The sequence below is a fragment of the Azolla caroliniana genome, unplaced genomic scaffold, assembly GCF_043228905.1.
Source record: "Azolla caroliniana isolate FFs.n. ecotype wild unplaced genomic scaffold, voAzoCaro1.0.p SCAF_14, whole genome shotgun sequence".
Taxonomy (NCBI): Eukaryota; Viridiplantae; Streptophyta; class Polypodiopsida; order Salviniales; family Salviniaceae; genus Azolla; species Azolla caroliniana.
In genome coordinates, this window is record NW_028230449.1 from 18,291,145 (window position 1) to 18,315,256 (window position 24,112).

Below are 24,112 nucleotides of genomic sequence, written 5' to 3' on the forward strand. Positions count from 1 at the left end.
TGGAGGCATGAGGCACGCATACATCAAGTCCCTGTATTGTGTGTGATGCTTTTGCACTATTCCTTTGTGTTGAACACATGATACAATTTTACAAGAAATAAGATCAAATTGATGAATACTTTCAAAACATTGAGTAAATGTCTCCAATATTTGTTGTTATTTATGTCCAAATGGCATAGATGCTTGACAATACGTGACGACTTTTACAGCTTGAAACAAACATTGAAAGATTTATAAAAGTATAAACATCATAAACAAAACTGATAATGATTTTGGAGTAAAATGATGTGCAACGTTATGCCACTCCCTGATGCCATAACATGATGCTACAAAATCTAAGACCCCTTTGAAGGAATACAATAATTTTGGGAGAAAAAACACATGGATGGGGGTTGGACGGCTTCCTTTAAATTCACATCTCAAGCTACTCCCAATCATATTGTTCTCTCTAGGAAAAAAGAACCTCTATCCTTTTTTAGATGGTACACACACATTTTTACTAGAAAATGTGGTAGTTTTTTTATAAGGTAGAATTTATATGGAATTAATGCTGATTCATATTATTGATGTATTCTAGCACAATGAAAGGCTATGTTATGCGACAATGGACATAAATTGATGGGCACATTGGATCTCAAACCTCGATTATGTAGTTTGGTGTCAAACTTGGACTTGGTTTCCCATAAAGGTTTGTCCGAATTGCCAATTAAAGGGTGCTACATTATAGGAAGTAACAACATGACCATGGCCCGTGGTTACTCTAAATGAGAGAGATTGCCCAACTAAGACCGAGTTGCATTGCCAATTTTGGCCCCAATTTCGAGTCATTGGGATCCATCCAGTGTTGGAACCTCTCACAAGGACATGACTTATGTCCCCACTTCCTCCAACATTTGTAATCAAAACTAAATTGAAATATCTAAATCCATTTATGGTAAATCGAATGCCTCCTTCTCGTTTACAAGGAACCCTGCATTAGAACATACCTTTATGTAAGCCTTATCAATAACTCAAAAGTTCATCATATTGAGGTATTTACATCATGCATCTACTTGCATTACAAACAAAATGTCACCCACATACATAATTCAATGAAAATGTGTGTAGAGTCTTTATGAAGTTGACGTAACCATGTGCATCAATGCTAGACTTAGTGACAAATTAAGGCTTCAATTACATGACACACTCTATTAAGAGTTATAGGGAACTAAGACGTACATATTAAATTACAATTCCTACATAGGTACATTTAATATGTGTTCGTTGGTAGGTGTCAAAATTACAAGAATGTATGTGTTGTGCTATTTTGTTGTACATAGAATATGGATGGATGGGATGTGTGTGGTAATGACTTTGAACAACATTGCACAAGTCATGCGAGCGATTGGCTAAAGACCCCCAAAAATCAAGATATTTGGCATTGTAATCATTTCAGTTTATTTAGATTGGTTGTTGGAAATGTACCCTAGTCTTTTTAGTATCTTTTTAGTTTATAAGTCAGGTGATTATAGTTTTTTGGGAGACGTCCTCTTTCCTTTAGATTTAATAGCATCATAAACTAAAAAAACACTAAATCCTTTAAAATTTTCAATGTTATCTTAGACTTACGATATAAAGAAAAGAATGTTTTTTAGAATTTACGGAGTAGAGCCATGAAAATTCGAAGTTTTCTTAGTAAGCTTTATGGTTACCTACCTAGTATAAATATTAGAACATGGAGTAAACTTGCGAGAACTCCCCCCCCCCCCCCCAGTGTAAAGGTGCCAAAATATAGTGGTGATCGTGTGGTGCTTACCTTCGGTAGATGACAGGGATGATCCCAGCCTGATAGTGTGCTAGTTTGAGGAAGGTAGGCTCGGCCATGTCAAAGTGTCGACGTGGGGGGTTGCACCAACCACCATTGTCTGATGCCAGGGCCCAATTGGGTGGACAAAAGTTTGTGGCCGTGACGATCACTGAATTCATGGGGCCTCCCACACACCACTCAGGATCTGCCCAACACTTTATCTCGAAACATGCTCCACAACTCTCCCCTTGGTTGAACAAAGCCGTACTTAGTGCCACGGTTTTTGTCCCATATCCTTGGGCATATAGATCTCCATAGCCACATGCTCCCCCTACTCTCGTAACGACATGCACATGCACAACTTATATTGGTTAATCAACACTTGAACCTTAACTTCCATAGGTCTACTTGAACCTTCTTGAATCCATCATTACTATTTCACCTAAAACTAGCTAAATTCCAACATTTAGTTTGTGTATAATGGATACAAAGCATGGAACAGTTGTACAAAAAAATTGTGGTGGACTTGGAAAATACTTAACACTAATGCAAGCTTAATTAGCTATAGATGTTTGTCAATGTGCACAAATTTGGTTGGAATGCCCACAAAAGTTCATTTTTATAGACAAACAAGAGATTATACCATCTAACATTCTAAATGTATAATCACTCGAATCCATCAAAGTATGACATACTTTTAAACTAAGGCACACCGAGTAATCTTGCTTAAGAATATGGAGTCACACCCAGTCATCCCATCTAGAAGCATCCAAATATATAATTTATGTTTTCCACAGATTTAGTTGGAGTTCATACAACCCCTAATGTGGGCTATGTTCTTGCAAAGTGCTTGCATCATCCAACATAGGAATTTGTGTACATTTAAATATAACCTTATGTTGTGGGTGCTCATCATCTCAAGGCTATGTTTCTTGCCCTAGTAGCACACTAGGAGTTATTCGTAATGAGTCACTATAAGCTAACAATATGTATACAAGTATATCCCATAAATCTACTTGGCTATTGATTATGGAACCCATTCCATTGATTGTGATTGCAATTGAATATTATTAGATTCAAGATTAGAAATCAATGCGGGTTAAAAATAAAATAGCATGAAGATTAAAAATCAATGGAAGCTTAAAGTATGATGAAGGCTTGGAGATTGAGAAGATTATACCCATGGTTCCTGATGCATCACTCCCACCATAGAAAGTTGCATGAGCTTCTCTCCACATCATATGCACACTTGGTGATGGATGATACATGTAGTGATGATGATGATGATGAGTTGATCCAAAAGAGGCAGAGCTTAACATGATCATGGAGCATGACAATATCATGGATAATGATAATAATGCCTTGATCACCATGATGATGATGAATCATAATAAATGGAAAGCAATGAGATGCCCACTCTATTTTAATTGGCAAAGGTTCATGTGGGCTTTTATAAGGAAGAGGGGGATTTTATAAGCTCCTTTTCACACCACTACTACACACTCTCACTACTACTACTACATCATCATTCCTTCATTGGTATTATGACAACTTCATAGTGTGGGCAACACACACTTTGGGCCCCACCTCACACTTGACCACTAGTCTCCTCTCACTCACCCTAGTTCACACCTCATGCATCTCCCTCCCTCCCTCTCCCTCTCCCTCTCTCTCTCTCTCTCTCTCTCTCTCTCTCTCTTATACATACATACATACATACATACATACATATATTGTCCTAGAGAGAGAGAGAGATAGAGATTGATTTTATTATTGTCCTTCAGATGTCAAATATGACACTCGGTCAAGAGTGGTAGAAAGAAAGAAAGAAACATTAACGTCTTCTAAGACCAAACTTGACCCATGAGTTTGATTTTATTATCGTCCTTTGATGTCAAATATTATTCATGGACGAGAGATAGAGTCCATTAATATCATCCTCATAAGTCAAATGTGACCCGTGGAGGCAAAAGAGAAACATTTTTACATTGTATACATGCAATTGAGAGGGGGAGGGGGAGGGGGAGGGGAGGGTTTTTTTGGAAATGCATCCTAGCTTTAGGAAAATTACTTATAATGTCAACACGGGGAACTGAATATGATCTATGGGACATGTCTAACTTTTATGTTGATAGAACTAAACTTCTATATTTTGAGAGAGAGAGTGAGAGTCTTATGTGGAAATTTCGATTGCCTTAGGGATTAGGATCTATGGTACAAGTGGAGTATGAGAAATGGGTTATTGTTTGAACGATCTCTATGGAATACCACAATAGGTATGTAGACTAAAAGGAAACCATATTGGTATTTTTCACGAGTGAGCTATGCATGCACCTTATTGGAGGAGGCGTCGCTTCAAATTAAGGCATTTGAAACATGATTGAGCTTTAAAAGACAATTATTGCGATACGAAGACTTCCTTTTCGTGCTTCACACCCAATAATCCTCATGTCATACATATGATCATACACATATTGATATGAGGGGCATGAACACACATAATTACATACGAAATATTAGATCTTACCCTCCATGGGGCTTTACTATTTACATGGAGAAAATATAAGCCACCCTCATTGAAAGGATCCAAATGCCACAAGAATTAACGTGGTCACACTTCATGAATTCATGTGGTGATATGACATACAAATCTAGGTATGGTCAATACACAACTAGGTTGGGTTCGGTAGAGTGGATAGATCATAATTCACACATAGAGAGTGTCAAAAGGCAAGTTTAAAGTTTGCAAGAATGTTTAGAATCTAGATGATATTGCAACAAGATCTAGTTTTCTCGTATTTGTATTCATGAACTAATAAAGGTTCATCATTAAATTACTCATTATGTGTTAAAGGTGAAACTTGTAATTAAAGACTTCACTCACTAGTTCACACGTTAAAGCCTAAAAGGAATCTAAGCACATGACATTCAACTAGTTTTCCCAAGCTTTACAACTATAACAAACTTCTTCTAAAGAGGAATAAAGCATGTGGGGTTTGGAGCGAACCATGGTTGTTGCCAAGGCTTGTTGCCCCAACACGAAGGAAAAGAAAAGCTCTATGAACTACAAGCCCTTACTAGCACATGATGATTGAGTTTGCCAACATTTTCCCATGTCGTTAGATTGCACTAATTTCACTTTTATTTGCTTCAAATTCATGAGAACTAGCCTTTCAAACACATGATATTTTCACTTTATGCTTTCTCTGAAGTCCACGCGTCTTTGTGTGAAAAATGAACCTTCCAACCCAAGACTTCTCTTACTTAGTTCATGCCCCATTCATCACCCATCTATTTCAATGTTCTCCCAACTAGACCTCAACTTTTAGCCATAAACTCTATAAACTGGTTATTGATGATCATGTCTACATCGAATTCTATTGTAACTTTAGTTGTTAAATTCCCATGGTAAGTTTCGATATTTGTTTTCTCGAATCCCTTAGTTTTCCCACCAAAATAAAATAGCATGAAAGATAAATAATGGGAGACTAACAAATTTTCTGGTTGCCTTCAATTACTTTAGTGAGTAATCTACCTTCTATTACATGAGGTTCTCTATCTAACACATAAGAAATGTGTTCTATTTGACATTGCTCCACCTTATGTTAGCTTTCAATAAGTAATATTGGCCATGAAGCTCCTTGCTATTGTTGTGGTTTTAATACCCCAAAGATATTTATATGGAAGTAATGCAAATGCTATGTTTGTAATTATTAAAAGGCATCAAATTCTTATCTTCTTTATTGTATTCATAACTTAAGGAATGCAACTTGATACAATTAAGGTCAATATGTATACTAGAATGCATCATGTAGTACTAAGAAAGATAGGTTACATATGCTTATTTCATAAACTTTGAATTCCGACGTCTGTCATGTTCTTGTGAGTGCACCACCACCATTCATTATGTAATGATTTCACATTCACTATCTCCAAGTTCCAATCATGCATTCATACTTACACAAACCTACAATTGAGTACATACAAAACCGTGTTATTGCAATGATGCTCGATCTTGGTAATTTATCTCAAATACGCGAGATCGCCTCCACAAAAGGTTAAGAAATATTATTTGAAGCTAAAAGTGTGAAGAGTGAATTGGCCTATAATCGACACATGAGAAGAGAAAATATATGATAATTCCTAGGATAATTGTGTGCCAAAAAGTGTGATTGGTTTATTAGAAAGCAAGGAATGCCATAAGTTATTTTATCTATAGGCAAATATATCCATATGGAAGTGCATACATTCTAGCACAATATCATGCAGCATACATGTTATGGATGCGTGATGCTTTGTATCGGGTTACTTGATTATGCTATTAATATAAAATAGAACGAATATTACAATCAATTCGAACATAATGCCTATGTTAAAGGCCATCGTATGACGACAATTATATACAAATAAATGTCAAAAAGTCCAATATGGAGTCCAATATGGAAAGGTATTGCATTTTAGAACTGATTGGAAAAAGAATAAAGTATATTATAGATGAAGGATAGAAATCTAGCAGGTTTATTGCCTTTTGACTAATGGCATCGTGAACCATTTTTTATATAGCATTAGAACTAAACTATTCAAGAGTCAAGTTGATCTAACAATGTGAATGCTCCAATTGAAATTTCTAGCAATTAGACGTATGTATGTTATAAGACATAATGGTCCAAAGTTCTCGGAACTTGAACTTTTGAAACTTTATTATTATAGGCTAAGTTAATGGAAAAAGTACCCTTATATTCTACTTTTGAACTTTCATACACATAGTTAACTCATTAGTCCAAGCTTCACATATGTTGCATTTGTTTTGCTTTGTGATTTCAAATGCATTAGAGCACTAAAATTTGAGAAACTCACTAAATATTTAAGTTGTTACTTATTCACCCTTTTCACTTTGCTTTGGTCTCCTTCAAAGCTTGTATATATGTGTAAATTGTAAGGCACATTACTGTAAGCTTTTTCAGGCTTTTCTTGGCTCCACTCAAAAGGTTCCATTTTTGCTTTATCATCTTTGTCCTTGTTTCACACTCAAATATTGCTTCTCCATAACATTATTTCATACTCAATGCATTTGATACTCTGTACATGTGGACATATTGCAAAATCACCACTATGTGCACACAAATCCTTGGTTGGTTTGTATTTCATTGACAAAAACTCTCTTTGTTTATTTGATATATGAATACCCCTTTAAATGGTATTCTTATACCTATTAAGTATAGAATAGAGACCCCCTCCTCGTGAGATTAGATTATACAGATAATGTCTTGAATCTTCGTTTACCTCCTACAATCTACTCCTTGTTATTAGGCATCCACTATTCTTTCCTTAAGTTTAAACATGCTATAAATTGAACATAAATCCACTCCTCTAGCTATATCATGATTAGTGCAAGCGTCGAGGAGCTCCAATCAAAAGAATTCATTTGTGTTTTCTTAGTATTTCACGCTATCTCATGAGGCCATAAAACATGTAAATGAAAATCTCTTGCTAAGGATCATCCACATCCCAACTTAAAACTTGACCATACATCTGGTTAATGTGAATAATGTTTCCAATAACTTCATACACCAAAATATTTGAAAAATCGTGTTAACACATTTCAAAACATACAATAAACATACAATACGTAAATTTATTCACATGTTTCATGCCCAACACTTCATCACATACAAATACATCACATATGTATACATAGAATGTTGGAATCATTATGTGAAATAGGCCCACATAAAGTCATAATAATTTCATGGCCTTAGTCCACAAAAAGTCATCAAAGTTTGGCTCTAGAATGATAAAAGAGAAGGCATTGAACCATAACATTATAAAAGGGGCATAAACCTTGTCTTGTACACATTGGACCACTTCGTTTACAAGCCATCGATTACTATACATACTTTTATCAACATGTAAATTTTAATTCATACAAGCTTACAATTTGGAAGAAATAGTTTTTTTGAGATAATGTAGTCCTTTCTCACATCTGGCTTACTGGACACTTGGTTCTACTCATTTTATGACATAAAATCATACTAAGATTCAAAATGACATTTTTACTAGGCTACAACATTTTAATTGTCATTGTAATCTCCCATATGAATGCATTCATTCTATGTGATTTGTGGTGTGTAGTATGGTCAATAATCTTGCATTCATGTTTGATATAAGACTTTTTGAGGTATTGAATCAGAATTACTTTCATGATATTTAGACATCATTAACTTGACTCTCTTGTATTTGCTTTGGATGGTTATAAGTTTGCACGCAATAGATAACTTTTGCAAGAAGCAGGGTTTCCTTTAAGTGAAACAAAAAGTGTATGCGAAACTATTTTACGAAAAAAGAGTTGATATGTTCCCTTGAGAAGTAACCTTATTCTCTACAAGCTTCTTTCCGTGCACATCATATCCAACCATGCATGATATCAACTTAGTGAACTTTTATCTAGGATAGCCAAAATAGTTATAACTTTATTTAGATTTCTTCATTTTCTATAAATCATGACCTATTGGTATATGTATATGTATCTTCAACTTGATCTTAAGTTTGGGAATTCACTTGTTGTCGTAGTTCCATCTTGTTCTTCCTTGACTTCTCTAGGTATTTAAATGCTTTCCACCACTCAATGCTCTAGAAAAATGTTTACATTAAATTGAGTGGTGCATCTGGATGAACAAAGTATGGGTAATAGGGGGTCATCTCATGATGTCAATGGTGTTAGGAGATTATACCCTCACTACATCATTGGTGTTGAATTGGTGCAACTTGAAAGTTGGGGTCTTTACATGGTCCAAGAAACTTAAATGACTTGGGAGATTGTTTTCTTGTGAGATTTTCTCAAGAAATGGAGTAAAAAGCGAAACAACAGTTTGCATTAGCAAGATCATGTTGCAAACATGACCAAAGTGAGTAAAAACCCACAAAAAAAGAAAACAAAATGGGCAAAGAGGTGAAAAGTATGTAAACCAACCTTATGATCTATGCACACCCCCTTGATAATGATACATTTCACAAAAAATTGTACCAAAGCATTAATAAGTCATAAAAACATGTCGGCCTCTAGCTAAAACTATTAAGCTAATATGGCACACACTAATAACTACATTGAGGGCACAATATGAGAGGATTGATGGAATAGATGATGCTTTAGAACTAACAAGGCTGAATTTCAGAAAATGTTGGTGTACTACACCGATGGCTGTAGCAAATGGAATGGATATACGATGGCAATACGTAGTACCCAGATGGTTGTTCCCCCCTCCCATTAGTTGAAAGAGGGGTATGAATGATGAGATACATAGAGAACATACATGTGGGCTATTGAATGCAGGTGATGTGTATGAAAGTTTGGCTAGAGACATATGTGAAAGTGTAAGATAAATAAGTGAGATCGCTCATGAATCATAGGATAAAAGGGACTAAAGTTGTGTACAAAAGGACATTTTAACTAATGGAGTATATTCTTTTTGGTGAAGTCATAAAAACATGACCTGACAAATGTCACTAAACAAAACTTCCCTCTATTTGGATGTGTATGTCTATTGGGACTATGGCAACGTTACCCATCCTCGGCAATTAGCGACACTTTCTCTATGAAGCGAAAAGAGTTCGTTGCACCTTGTGTATGTGTATAGTTTCATCTTTGCTTGATTTCATGTGTCATGATTTATCATACTTCGAATGCATCTTATGCGTTTTACACTTGTCTTAACTATTGATTACTTTGTGTTCTCTCATTCTACCCTACTTGGTCAATATTAATTGACATTAGCTTTATCCAAGAAAATTACCTTGGTAGTCCATTTGAACTCTTGTATTAAACTCAAGCATCATTCTTCAATGGGCCACTAAAAATGAACAAGGTAGAGACAAAAATTGACCATGTTCTCACTTACATTTATAGGTCAACGTGGCCTCCAAGTGCATACATTGATTAGATATCCTACTACCATTGAAGATTTAAACTTTGGTAGCATAGAAATTTGGAACTTTACTAGATTTTCAATCAACAATGAAGATTGTTAAACAAAATATTCAACCCTAATTACTAGATACAAAAAGCTCTGACCAATTGGATACATTGTTCAACTTCGTCCTACCGATATGGTGTTATTTTTGGCATTGTCCCTATACATGCGACATTGGCTTCCCCTTTTCCTCCTTAGAATTGCTCCCTTTTTTACGGTCAGACAATATATGTAAAAGTTTCACTTGCACACATGCACATGCACAAACAAAAAGTTTACCATCCACACATATTATTGCAATCAAACAACATACACATAGCTAATGTGGTCGACATAGAGAAATAGGGCAAGATAAGGGAAATACTTTAACACAAACACACCATCCTTCCCCACACAAACACACATCATATATGTACACAAGCTATATATATAAGTACCATGACCTAAACTCCCATGCATAAAAACTCAACTAATCAATTGGGGCAAAACTTAACCGCAGTATACATACGCATCTTACCTAATTATGATGGTTTACATCTCAACTACCTTCCCAATTTCCTAAGGCCAAAACATGCTAACATTTTCTTGCTCAAATTGGGTTGCATGCTATAATTGATATGCCTTTGAAGGCAATTTAAAATACTTCCAAATCAACAATAAAATGAATCCAATATACAAAATGAAAAATATTGTGTTTAATATATAACAAAGTGTCGTTATGTGTACTGAAATTTACATTACAGTCAATCCATTATGCAAAATGTACAAAACATGGTTAAATTTAGCATCAACGTGTTATTATTTTCAATATGGAAGAGTTTGAAAGAGAACAACATCAATTGGCTTAACTGTTGGCACTGACTTCAAAAAATGTCCCACCAATTGGATAAGAAAGGTGGTATGTTTTGGTAAAATTGCGAACACTAAAATATCTTCGGTTATTTATAGTCGCAACATTAATTTTTGTTTCCTGCTTCAACAAAAAAGAATTTTCAGACAAAGTGTTTTAAGGGCCTTTGGGATGTTTAAGTTTCTTTCATCAACAACACAAATTTTTTGTATAAAAGTGTTATCAGGGTTCTCGAATGTTCAATACCTTGATCTCAATATATGCTTTAATGATTTCATTTTAAATCTAGTAGGGGATTAGAGATACCATGAAAGTATAGTGTATGTATCCAAGGGGTGGTGTGTGTCAAACTTGGAATACGTTTGTGCAAGGTTTGTGAATTGGGTAATTGGTGCTGTGCCAAATTTATATAGTTTTAATGGCATTACAAGACGTCCCTCTCCCTACATAGGCATATGATAGGTAGAGGAGACTAAGAAGTGTTGTAACTAAGTGGATTTTACATACAATTAATATAATTGTGTGCTTTTACCAAAAAAGAAGAAGAGAGAATATAATGCAATAGATATTTTATCATCCATGATGAGGCCAAATCAACGTATAAACTTGTATGTGATTCCTTCCTAAGAAGGGGGCTTACTATGCAATAAAAACTCCTGATGTGAAAATAATTGCATGAACATATATGCTCACCCATCATGGTGAAAATTTGAGTATATGACACTCACATTATCATGGCCGTCTAATATGTCATCATATTTCTAGTGAATTACCTCATATTTTGAGCATGTGATAAGAAAGTGATATTTGTCCTCCACTAGGTTTTCATTGTATACCTTGTATATCTTCATGTTTGCGTGATGATTCCATGATGCTACCTCAACACCTAACTTATGTGAGCAAGGTTAAAGAAGTGTTATGGTTCTCCAAGATCCAAGGTTCATGGGGGTAATGAGATGTGATTGGATATGTTCTCACATTTTTTCCTTGCATTGGGGCCAATCTTGGGGGTTAATATTTGCAATGTAATATGCCATTTTTGACATTTTAGCTTCTTGCCACTTTACCCTTAGTGCATGTAGTAATATATCCTCAATGATCACATACTCCCATAGCATCACATGAGAGCTCCAATAAATCTTACCCATCTCTTAAACCATTTCATAATGTCAAGCACCCAACCAAATAAGAGGAATTTGTTCTTATCAATTTTTTGTACCTTGAATCCTATGCTTCAAGCTTGTTTGGGCACTCTATGATCATGCATTTCATGACTTTTGTGATATGCTTGTGTACTCCTTGCATGGCTAGCATCTCTATGGGCTGAGCACCTATTTCTAATAACACGATAGGATTAGATGTTGAGGGTTTTACCCCCAATTATCTAAGTAGAAACATTTTTTGGATTTTCTCTATTTCATTCCATGCAAAGAGAGTGCCACCCCATAGTTCCACTCCAAAATGTAACATTTGGACCACCGTTGCATTGGAGAGAGAGAGAGAGAGAGAGAGAGAGAGAGAGAGACCTGATGAAAGATCAAAATATAATAGCGATGAATTCCAAGTGGAGGAGCGGGTCCAATGTAGGGCACATTTTCAACACCAAGTTCCCAGATTTCTACATTGCATGATCCAAATTAGCCAAGGTAAGTGAAAAATCGTCGATTACCTATCTTATAAGCCATATTGAAATGGAAAACATTGGAAAACCATTTAGATGCTTCTTACAAATTACAGGAGAACACCAAAATACATGTCCCTAACATATTCAAGACATATTTATAGTGAACTTGTCGGTAATTTATGAAAATAAATGACAAACCTCTAGATTGATTTGTGATGAACCATTGCAAAGAAAAAACATTGGATTGAAGTGGGATTAACAAATTTGAAAATACAAGAAAAACACCACATTGAACTCTCATGAATTAATTAACAAAAGAACACTTGATTGAATCGAGATAAGCCACTTGTTATGAATATAAATTTTGAATTTGGATGCACCAATTGACAAATAAAAAACAAAACAACCACATTGATTTGAGATGAACTTGTTGAAAAAACACATAGTAGGTTGAATTGGGATGAACCAATTGAAAAGGAAAAAGACACTAGATTGGATTGGGATGAATTGGTTGTAAACGGAAACAAAGAGATTGAATCAAGATGAACCATTTCCATAAAAAAACACCATATTAAAGGATATTGAATCAGTGGTTCCAATTTAAAGTGCAAAAACACCGAATTGAATTGACATGAATCAATCGGAGAAAACATAGGAACATTGATTGGATGGAATTGGAATGAAGAATTAAAAACTATCGTAGACATGGACAAGTGGGAGGAATTAAGACAAGAGAGCAAAAAACACAATGGAAACTCAATATTTTTACAACAAGAAGACCAAGAAATTGAATCAAATAGATTTTTTAAAAATCCAAAAAATAAATAAAATTGAAAAGACATCCAAAGAAGGAATTATAAAAGAAAAAATGCAACCAAAATCATCCCAAAAATAAAAACAAGGGTTGGGAGTTGAAATTTTGATCAAAGGAAACTCAATATTTTTAAACAACAAGACAAAGAAATTGAATCAAATAGATATAAAAGAAAAAATCGCGAGAAAAAAAAGAATTGAAAAGACACCCAAAGGTGGAATTAGAAAAGAAAAGAAAAACATCCAAAAAAGTGCAAGGGTTGGGAGTTGAAATTTTGATCATTGGATAGATACAGAGAACGAAAAAAGAAAAACATTATAAGAATTGGGAGGAGAGGGAGTACCTTTGTGGTGATGATGATCCCCTACTAGCTCATCATGAGGGATGTTGGAAACAACCCAATGGATAATATTCTTGACCAAGGGATTTTCCGGTGACCTAGCATCGGGATCGACTATCACAAGTGTTAAGAGTGCTCCCTTGGGAATGCGCTCGCTCTTTGTCACCGCGACATGAGGCCTTGTTTGTGTGAAGTTCCTAGGGAGAATCTCCCCCAAGCTCACCACCTCTTGCTTCTTCCCTTGAGGAAAATCAAATGAGAGGCTTATGCTCACACTAGGGCCATCTTCATAGGCATCCACCCAATCAGGCTTGACCGTGCCCCAAGCAAGCTTCGCTCTATCGAACCCCGGCGCCACCGTTGTCGATTCGGTGGCAGAAACAATGGTGGTCGTGGTGATGGCAAGGAGAGCCACCATGGCCACCCACCAGATAGCCACCATCTTCTTCTTCTTGACTTCGAACACTCTCTTGGGGAACACTCACTTGGGGTAGATAGTTCTCTTAGCTCCTTCTACTCTTCGTCTTCAGCCTCAACCCCTTTATATACATATAGAGGGAGATCATGACACCATTACACACACACTTTCTCTCTCTCTCTCTCTCTCTCTCTCTCTCTCTCTCTCTCTCTCTCTTATAGCATATATATTATAAGTTTGTGTTTGTATATATGTATATAATTTGTGTCTCTAGGCATTTGTATAACCTCCAAGAGTGTGGGTGAACCGCATCATAAGCCATGGTTCCTTTTGAGTCGACAAACCCCCAAGGACGACGCCTCTTGCGACGATATATATATCTTCTTTTGGAGACCAATCATGTCACTACTCACTCAACTATGGGACCCAACCCAATACACACGCCCTTAAAAAAAATTACATGAGAGTTCCTTTGTGTTGGTGCAAAGGATGTAGCCACATATGAATAATAAGATATAGCGAGTGACATATGCTCCAATTTAATAGAGAGATTACTTTAGATGACCTTTCTTATTGGTTATTACATGTATACATCACGTTAATGTACCATGGGGGAGGAGGGAGAGTTAATATATTCAAGTCAGCAAGCCAAAATGAACCAAAGTTCAAAGAAATGACATTGATGTGAGATTTCATTGTGATTGTTTGTGACAAGGGAAAATTAGAAAGAAAAACTCTACCCATATATCAAACACTCATAGAACGAATCTAGTGAGACTCGAGAGACAATGGCCATATTAATGGAGGACAAGTAAATGACATCACATGATCTCTTGTATGGGTATCTCTACAATGAAATTAATATCATCTTGATAAAATGACTCATCATTCTTGTGCAACTATGTATAATGATGTATTGGATCAATGGATGTCATAGCCAACTATAGGGTGGAGACAACGTTTATTAACATTCATGGAGATCAATCAATGAGGTTGGGTAGAGCCCATGGTGAGAATTGAACTCAAGTTCTCTCAATTTCAACCTCGACAATTTAGATAAGTTGACTTATTAGGTGATTTCAATTGGAGTGCATGGGTTACTAGAATGTATAGCTTGCCACGAGGATACACCATCAATAAAATAATTAAATGGAAAATTGAAAGAGAGAGAGAGAGATAGACCAATATATCATTTTTTGGATTATAGAAAGTCCCCTTTAGGCCCTCGTCTCCTTGAAGAGAATATTTCCATCATGGGGACCTCTACGTTAGGTGAAACGTCCACATGACAATCGTGTAACTCTGTGAGCCTTACAATTGTATTGTACTAATGCTCATAGATATGAATATATAAACTTGGTTTTTTTCTTTCTTATTGAATGGTTGAATTCAAGGAAATCTTGACAAGTCCATATGCATATATCCTATGGCATATGTGTTTCTCTTGGGACCAAATATAAAAATTGGACCAACAAACATTGTCATTGTGGGTACCCTACTAGTAGGGTCAAATGCAAAATTGTCAAGAAACTCACATTTGATGAAGGCACCATTTTTCTTGACATTAGAGTATGAATGTGACTTGTGCCCAAAGGAATATATATATATATATATTCGTGAAAGGGGGTGAAATAGAATTGCAAAACTATTTGAAGATTTGAGAATTGTGATCCAAATCAAACAAAGTGAATGGTTAATAAATCTTCATTTGACCCCCTCTAACAAATTAGGACGAGTCTAAGAGAACTGGCTAGAAATACCACGTCTTCAACTGCCTCAAAAGGGAATGTTTTATAAAGTTCTTCTACTAGAATGTTATCTTACTATGTAGGTTATCAAGCCCTTGTTCTTAGGCAAACCCTAAACTAAGCTTCTTAGAGTTATTTGCTTTTTATTGGTAGTTTCCATTTTTGTGGTTTTGCTATAGATGGAAGATATGGGGCAATGAGATGTTTGTCTACTTGAAAATTTGGCATTGGCAATCACATCGCCAATGTGGTGCCTTCTTGTGATGCATGCTCTTGCTCATAGTTTGCTCTAGGTAGCTTTCCACAACCCTCAATTTCCTTCCAAATATCTTTCTCATTAAGTAATCTCTCTTTTCATCAAATGTATATCGCACACATTATGGAAAATTTGAACACCTCTTCGTTCCCAAAACAATTTTTCGGAAAAGTTTCAATTTCATTCATCAAAATGTGTGTATTTCTAGTGGAATTGTGTTCCTTCTATAGCAAAACTTCATGGAGTTGTTGGCATTCTTTCCTAAATCACATGGACCATTTTCCATGATCATTTAGCAATGGAGCTATAAGTACATCGATCACACTTATTCAACTTAATCTACACACCAATAGTTCCTATTTCTTCTATCTAAATAAAGGTTGTTGATATGTTATTATATTATGATGAGCCAACGATGGCTGCTCCAACAAAATCACTTACCAACTTAAATATTGAAGTGCTTCATTTTTTCTATCTATATGAAAAAGTCCATTGAAATGAAAAGGTATGTATTTATTTATATATGTTCACATCTACTTGTGGACCCATATCTTTATATATGTTCACGTCTACTTGTGGACCCATCGGACAATCCTTGAATTACAATCCGCCCATCATATATAAATTGCAACGTGCATGATCGTGTGTTCCATTTGACGAGGATAATATATTGTGAATCCATGTCTCATTGGACGTATTGTCTACAAATTTCGTTCGATAACAATGATATTTTTGCTTTCTAAAACCTTTTTGGCTTAGAATTATATTGCATCATTTAAAATGAAAAAGTGACTATCTTTTTTGTGAGCTTATCTAAGCATGTTTCATAAGGGTGATAAAGGAGTGTTCACACATCTAACATTAATCTTTTCAAAATACAGACAAGTGAGTTTCCTTTTGATTCATGTGAACTAACCCATACAAGGATACTTAATTAAATTTAATACAACAAAAAAAGTACTACCAACTTGATTTGAGGCATTCGGAATGTAATCATCTTATATAATGCTTTCTCCACCTTCAAAATGGACTGATGGGATGACATTCAAGTACCTCGGATTTACGATGGGGAGGGCAATCCCCAAGGGAGCGCAATTGTCACATGTGCAAGCCAAACTAAGCAAGAAGTTGAACCAATGGAGCAGGTCTAAACTATCCTTTGCTGGTAGGGTTCTTATTGTGAACCAAGTGATGCTCGGCACCATGTGGCACTCAGTCTCGTGCTGGATTATGGACCCTTCAAGCTTGCACGTGGTTAAGGCTGCCATCAGGGGGTTTATATGGTCATGTAAGGATAACCTGATGGCTGCCGCTAGAGTGTCATGGCATTGGTTAACACAACCGCGGGCCAAAGGGGGGCTTGGCCTCATAGACCCCTTAATGCAGAGCCAAGCATTGCTAGCCAAAATGGTGGTTCGTTGCCTCCTACCAGGTAAGGGGTTTTGGAAGGTTTTACTTCGCAATAGGTTGCAGGTAGGGACTCCCAAGTATGGTAGGCCTTGGCCCGACTCCTTGAATTGGTGTTGCACAAGCGGCGTCCCACCCAAGATGGCTTGTCTTCCGAAGGAGAGGGTCACAAACTCCATCTTGCGGGCATGGTGTCACGTACGACATCATTTGGCCAAGCACACGCATCGAGTGGTCTAGACAACCATTATTTTGGAACCCTCAGGTGCAAACAAGTGACTACATGATGTTAGGCCAGCTTAAAGGCCTTGCATGGGGAAAGCTGGCGCAAACAGGGCTTCACTCTTTAGATGATTGGAGACGCACAATGGCTTTAGGAGGAGCCCAAGAGGTCCCATTCCCTCCCCTCAAGGGAGCCATGAAAATGCGGAGATTGCTAGCTGAGGCAGTTGATAGGGTTTTGATGGGGGAGGTGAGAGAAGATGCTTGGTTCAGTCTCTTTGATGAGGCTGGAAGGGTTAAGGCACTGCAGGGCGTGAGCGGATCAGGAAGAGATAGGATTTTTGGGGAGAGTCAAAGTAGCGGCTCTTGGCACCCTATTCGCGTGGTGGCACAAGTTGGTAACATCTGGAAGACAGACCCGGATGTTGCTAAGGTGGAACCCCATTGGAAGTTATGAGTATAAGGTTGTCATCCCCTCGTCGAACTAGAATGGGACCCAAGGGATTTCAGGTGGAAACATGATGGCAAATTTCGCCATTTCTTCGAGTACAACACTAAACTGGGTCAGGCTTTTCAACTGCAACTAGACGGCCCCTTACGCAATGGTCGGCGTACATTGGGCATCCTTGATGAGGTGCTCATTACCTTTTGGAAGGGTCTCTGGCATCTCCACTTGCCGGAAAAGATAAAGTTATTTTGGTGGCAAATCGGTCATAATGTGGTTCCCATTGGCAAATGGCTAGGTAAATGTGGCAGCCCGTTAGGCTGCCCACTTTGCCATTCACCTATTGAGACTCTGAGGCATTGTTTGTGGGATTGCCCTCACGCTCAAAAGGTATGGGATAGAGTGACTCGCCTCCTTGCGGCATGTGAAGTGGAAGGAACAGCATCGTGGAGTGTTGCGGCATGGCTTGATCACTCTATTGATAGGTGGACGGATGCCTTCAATGCGGATAGTTGGTGCTATGTATGCATGAGAGGAAAAATCGCCAAGATTCTATTTGAGAGAGGCTTGCAGTCCACATCCCCTAGGTTGCCGGACATTTGGATGCTGATCGCAGGCTTCACCCTGTGGTATGTATGGAAAGCGTGTTGCCTAAAGGTCTTCCAAGATCTTGTGCGGCCCCTGGAGGAAGTGATCATGGACATATGGTTTGCGCTTATTAGCTGCCTACGAGGGCAATTGGACGAGGTTTGCAGCCATTCCTCTAACGTGGGTACTGCCCGTTTGTGCTTTTGGCAGAAATGGCGGAACACGCCTATGGTGACACAAGGAGGAAGTGGCCCAAGGTGGAACTACTAGCCCCCACGTTAGCTGTTTTTGGCTCACTTACCACCCTCCCTTTGTTGTCGACCCCAAGAGTTGTCTCGTACTAGCCAACACTGCAGGGCACTGTTTTAGTTGTAGGTACTTACACTAAGTAGTCAGTCCGAAAGGCGATGTAACTAGTTTCAATTTCTTGAACTTGATCGGAGGGAGATTCCCCCATCTATGTTTAAGCCTCCTTGTACAGTCTCTTTGTAATAATTCTACCTAACTAATGGGAAAGTAGCTTCATTTTGGGAAAAAAAAAATGGATTGTAAGGCAAATAAGGAAGGATTTCTCCACCTGATATCCAGGATAATTTTTAATACTCTAATAGTTGAAACTTGATATCGTACCAAATACAAGGGTAGTCAAGCATTTCCCTTGTTTTAAAACACATGCATAACATAACTTCCATGTTATCCCTTCCATAACAATTATACATTCAGGCATTATCAAGCCATTAAGTTACACCATCAATTACACAACATAGTACATGGAAAGAAAACAGATGGCAACGATATTGTTACCATACAACCATTCATTTATACTTTTATCATTACGTTGTGATTCTTAGTCAATAAATTAATGCTTGCAGCCCAAAGATTTAAATCCAACCATAGAAAAATGGGCAAAAAAAGTGCAGGCCTTCACATTCAAAAACAATTTGCATCATGCTACAATTGACAATAGATTACAATTGCACAACTCACATGTTACATTCAATGCATCCCTTTGATGGGATAAATAAATAGGCTTGAGACTAGGAGAAAGCGGACTTGAGTCTAGGGTTTAATTATTTTATTTTCTTTGAATGCATGTTTGCATATCCTTTGTGGATGAATTAAGTGCATTCCAAAAAATGTATCTCATGGTTCAAACCTGAAATCCACAATTTGAAACCCTTTTTAGGCTTGGAAAATTATTTTACATGTATGCGGCATACGTGGGTCCATATTTGATTCGACGTATACTCAAGGAATGAGCTAAAGCTTTATGGAAATTAGATCAATAAACCCAAAAACTCATGGAAGGTAAATAATGTTAATATGGGCCTTCTTTCCATTGGTTTTTGTTTATTTGGGTGTTGAACTCTAGACCTATGCCTTCCATGTAGGCATTCTTTTTAAGTTTATATTGATAGGTCCGTTTTAAATGTATCATGTTAATTTTTTCCAACTTCCACTCTTCATTACCCACATGATAAAATGGAATCATCACGACTTGATCGATCCATTAATGGTCTATATCCATTCTCCTCCATATACATGCGTAGGCGATCCAGCTTTGCATACATGTCATGATATTGTTCCATATTGTTTTTGTCACCTACAACAAAATCATACACATTATTATCGATCTCGAGAAATGCTTGACCGGGTTTCTTCCAAGAAGTTGAAGATAGCCTCAGGTCTTCAAGTCTTTTAGCATCCTCCCAACGACCCACGTATGCATAAATTCTTGACATAATTACGTATGCCGCACAATTATTCTGATCAATCGAAAGCACACTATGGAAGCATCGTTCGCCTTGTTCTAGATCTCCATGTGTCTTGCAATGATCGAGTAATGTTGTCCAGCCGATAATATTCTCTTGAAATGGCATCATATGTAGTATATCTATAGCTTCATTTAGGTGACCTGCTCGACCAAGGAGATCAACTACACCATTGTAATGATCAATGGTGGGCTCTATACCATGGTTTGGCCTTAACGAATTGAAATGATAACACCCTTCCAAAACTAGACCCAAATGGCTACAAGCAGACAGAAGTGATGTAAATGTGACATCATCTGGTTTCATACCTTCTCTTCTCATATGTTCATAGTATTGCAAAGCTGATGCAAAATCACTATGCTCAGCACATCCTGCTATTATAGAGTTCCATATAACAACATCTTTGCTTGATAATCTATCAAATAGTCTACGTGCATCTACGAGGCTACCACAGTTAGCAAACATGTCTATCAATGCACTTGCAACATATACATCTGACTCATAACCACTTTTCAGTACATCGGCATGGATGAGTTTGCCCTCATTGAATGCCGCAATACTGGAACATGCTTTGAGAATGGATGAAAATGTAGTAGAATTCAACTCTAGGCGTTCTAATCTCATCTTCTGAGACAGTTTAATTGCATCTTGCGCTTTCCCTTGGTAGATAAACCCAGCAATCATGGCACTCCAAGTAACCACATCATGTCTTGGTAGTAGTTCAAACACTCTATATGCATCTTCTGTACTATTACATTTTATGTACATGTCTATGAGAGAACTACCGACAACAGTACTTGATTCTAAACCTCTACTTATGATACAATTGTGAACGAGCTTGCCTCGATCCAAGGCTGATGTGTTTGACTGTCGCCCTTTCAAAAGGATTGTATATGTCACCTGGTCTGGTTCTATATCTTGTTCTTGCATTAAGAGGAAGAGAGAGATTGTATGCAAATCATCACCAGATTCTGCATATCCTCCGATTAAAGCATTCCATACAATCACGTCCCGGCTTTGCATGGTATCAAAAATATGTTGTGCATTTTCCATTTGTCCACATTTCGCATACATGTCGATTAAAGTGCTTGCCAGAAGTAAATCAGACTCACTACAAGTTTCAATGATACAGAAATTAATCAATTTTCCATAATATGCATGTTTTAAGCTACCACATGCTTGAAGAGCAGAAATGAAGACAACATTATCCACCTCGAGACCCTTGAACTGCATTTTGAGGAAAAGATAGAGTGCCTTCTTTGGTAATCCATACTGGATATAACCAGATAACAATGCACCCCATGTAACTAAAGTTTTTTCTTTTGACATATCAAAGACTGCCTGTCCATCTCTAAGGCTCCCGCACTTGCAATACATGTCCACCAGGATGTTTGTAACAAAAACATTGGAGTCCAAGTTATACCTCACAACATCTACATGTATCATTCTCCCTTCTCTCAATGAGGTTGAATCTGAACATGCTTTCAACACAGCAACAAAAACATGACCATCTGGTCTAATGTTTGAAGAACACATGGCATGGTATAAGCTTATGGCTTCTTCCATGTGCCCCAAAGTGGAATGTGCAGATATGATTGCACCCCAGGAAAAAATACTCGGATTAGACAACACCTGGAATACTTCAGTTGCATCCACTAAACTTCCACATGAGGCAAACATCCGGATTAGATGGCTCCCTAAGAATGCATTTGACTCTAATGAGTTTTTTTTAATAATATTGTGCACTTTTCTTCCTGAAGCAATGTCTTTCCTTTTTATGCAATCTTGCAGAAGCCTAAATAGATGTTTAAATGATATGGGATTCTGTTGTTGGGTGCTTACATCCTGCTCTTTGGGAAAAACGTCACATGTATCCCCAAGAAGACTAGAGAGTGTATTTTTTGGATCATTTCTCACAGCTACCCTACAATTTGATAATATAGATCCATATAATTTTAATGTTCAAAAAGCGTTTACAAGCTCAAAACTTGAACCTTTCAAATATATGACATAACTATAGTTTAGAGATCACACATTGCATATAAATAATAAAACCAACACGCACATGTCTGAAGACTCCAAAGTACACAAATATTTAATATGTCAAGATATTGCTAAAGACAAGTGCAGGTACTGACACAAGAATACATATTTCAGGTGAGTGCCACTATGACATATAAAATAATCTAGATGCTTTTTACCATCCCCAATTCATCATTACCTTGACATATTAAGAAGCGACATTTCTATACAACCTTGACACTTGACGGCATGGTTTTCTTTTTTCTTTATACACTACTAGATATGGTTGGGAATCCTTTTGTTTGAGATGGATATGCATTCCTTTACATCATTCATGTTTGTAGTTATCCATAAAATATTAACCAAACCCTTGTAATAGTTTTGTCAATTGCACATGCTCTTTGTTTGGCTTCTTTTATTTATGCATATGCATCATACATGATAATTAGAATTAGTGAGTTTAGACAATTCCCCTTCCCCTTTTCTCCAACTTAACTACATGTTTTGATCAAGCTATTTCAATCCACATGTTTAGATCCACATATCAATTACGTTAATCTTGTTAAGTTTCGTTAATGTGTATCCACATTGTTGATTCAAATCTTGAGAAATCATCAATTAACATTACCATTACTCCCGTCTTTAGATTCTTACCATAGATAGTTTTACCCATATTTTTTCCCTCTAGCAAATGAATATTGTAAGGAGGTTTTCTAATCATATACTCGGCCATGTCATCCTTCATATAACTGAAAATGATTCACCATAACACCTTCAGTGTCCGTTCATAAAATCCCAAGGAGATCTTAGCCATAGAGCAAACCCCTTTTGGCATAGGTCCTACTATGGCAGTATACACGTTTTCCAGAAAAAAGAGTGGCCTTACTTCATGAATATGTGCAAACACCGAATTCCTATAAATTTGCAGTATTGCTTCAAAATTTCCTTATTTGTCATGCATTAAAAGGAAACCCAGCCAAATAAACAGTTTCCAGTCAGAAATATCTGCAAAGCTAGCAAACTATATATATAATTTCCCATGGCATTGTCTCATTATTTCCTACTGTTTCATGGGTAAAAAGGAACACAGTTAGATTAGTAACTTAACTTAGTTTATAAAAATCCAACAAATTATATAAAAACTTCTCCTAAATCCCCAAAACTTTTTTTTGTTTTTTTCTCAAAATATCTTCATTGAATTTTATGAATGAAAAAGAAATTCCTACAGATTTTACACCATTCTAGTCATTTCCTATTGCTTCATGCATAAAAAGGAACATAGCCTGACCAGCAGTTAGCCCTGCTTTCTCGAAAATCCATACACAAGTTTTTGGGTTTGTTTCGTAATATCTTGATTATAATTTGAGAATGAAACGAAAACGGATTTTTTAGCACAAAATGGTTATGCATCATTCCATTCGCCATGAAAAAGAGAACAAAAGAAAAAAGAAAAAAGAAGCAAATCAGTCTTTCATATGATTTGAACCTGGGAAAAGTTGAAACAAGGGACTTGGAAGGAGTTTGATTCTTGAGGAATTCCTTCATATCCACATCCTCTGTCCTCTGAGGGGAACCATTTCTGTTTGCTGTGTTGTTTCAAATTGAAGGGAGGTAAGAAGCAGGACTCACATTCACTGCTTCCTCTTCTAATAATAAAATAGTGTAAGAGGATTTCCAAACATGCATCTATTGTTTGGGATAATACCAAAACTAGCCCTAATCTTCTCTTTTTTCGGGGTGAAAACACAGAAGTATATTAATAAATGTGTGTGAAAAACACTACTTACAATGGGTGTGACAATGGAGTATGATCACCCACTAACTACACTACATTACATGGGTAATGGAACATG

At 36.8% G+C, this 24,112-nt stretch overlaps 3 protein-coding genes across 3 annotated transcripts; all 3 read right to left on the minus strand.

Moving 5' to 3' along the window:
• Nucleotides 1-311: 311 nt before the first annotated feature.
• LOC147855703 (expansin-A4-like) lies at nucleotides 312-3,229 on the minus strand. Its single transcript, XM_087330564.1, has 3 exons — nucleotides 2,967-3,229; nucleotides 1,796-2,117; nucleotides 312-970 (listed from the first exon to the last, which is right to left on the minus strand). The coding sequence occupies exons 1-3, from the start codon at nucleotides 3,157-3,159 to the stop codon at nucleotides 661-663; spliced, it is 825 nt and encodes a 274-aa protein (XP_087186690.1). The 5' UTR covers nucleotides 3,160-3,229; the 3' UTR covers nucleotides 312-660.
• A 7,197-nt stretch (nucleotides 3,230-10,426) lies between these two features.
• On the minus strand, nucleotides 10,427-13,889 carry LOC147855704 (uncharacterized). The gene is made up of 3 exons (XM_087330565.1): nucleotides 13,385-13,889; nucleotides 12,130-12,221; nucleotides 10,427-10,723 (listed from the first exon to the last, which is right to left on the minus strand). The coding sequence occupies exons 1-3, from the start codon at nucleotides 13,821-13,823 to the stop codon at nucleotides 10,598-10,600; spliced, it is 657 nt and encodes a 218-aa protein (XP_087186691.1). The 5' UTR covers nucleotides 13,824-13,889; the 3' UTR covers nucleotides 10,427-10,597.
• A 5,807-nt stretch (nucleotides 13,890-19,696) lies between these two features.
• Nucleotides 19,697-23,855, minus strand: LOC147855705 (pentatricopeptide repeat-containing protein At3g02330, mitochondrial-like). Its single transcript, XM_087330042.1, has 3 exons — nucleotides 23,746-23,855; nucleotides 22,080-22,161; nucleotides 19,697-21,602 (listed from the first exon to the last, which is right to left on the minus strand). Exons 1-3 carry the CDS (start codon nucleotides 23,802-23,804, stop codon nucleotides 19,932-19,934), a joined length of 1,812 nt encoding a protein of 603 aa, XP_087186168.1. The 5' UTR covers nucleotides 23,805-23,855; the 3' UTR covers nucleotides 19,697-19,931.
• Nucleotides 23,856-24,112: the final 257 nt, after the last annotated feature.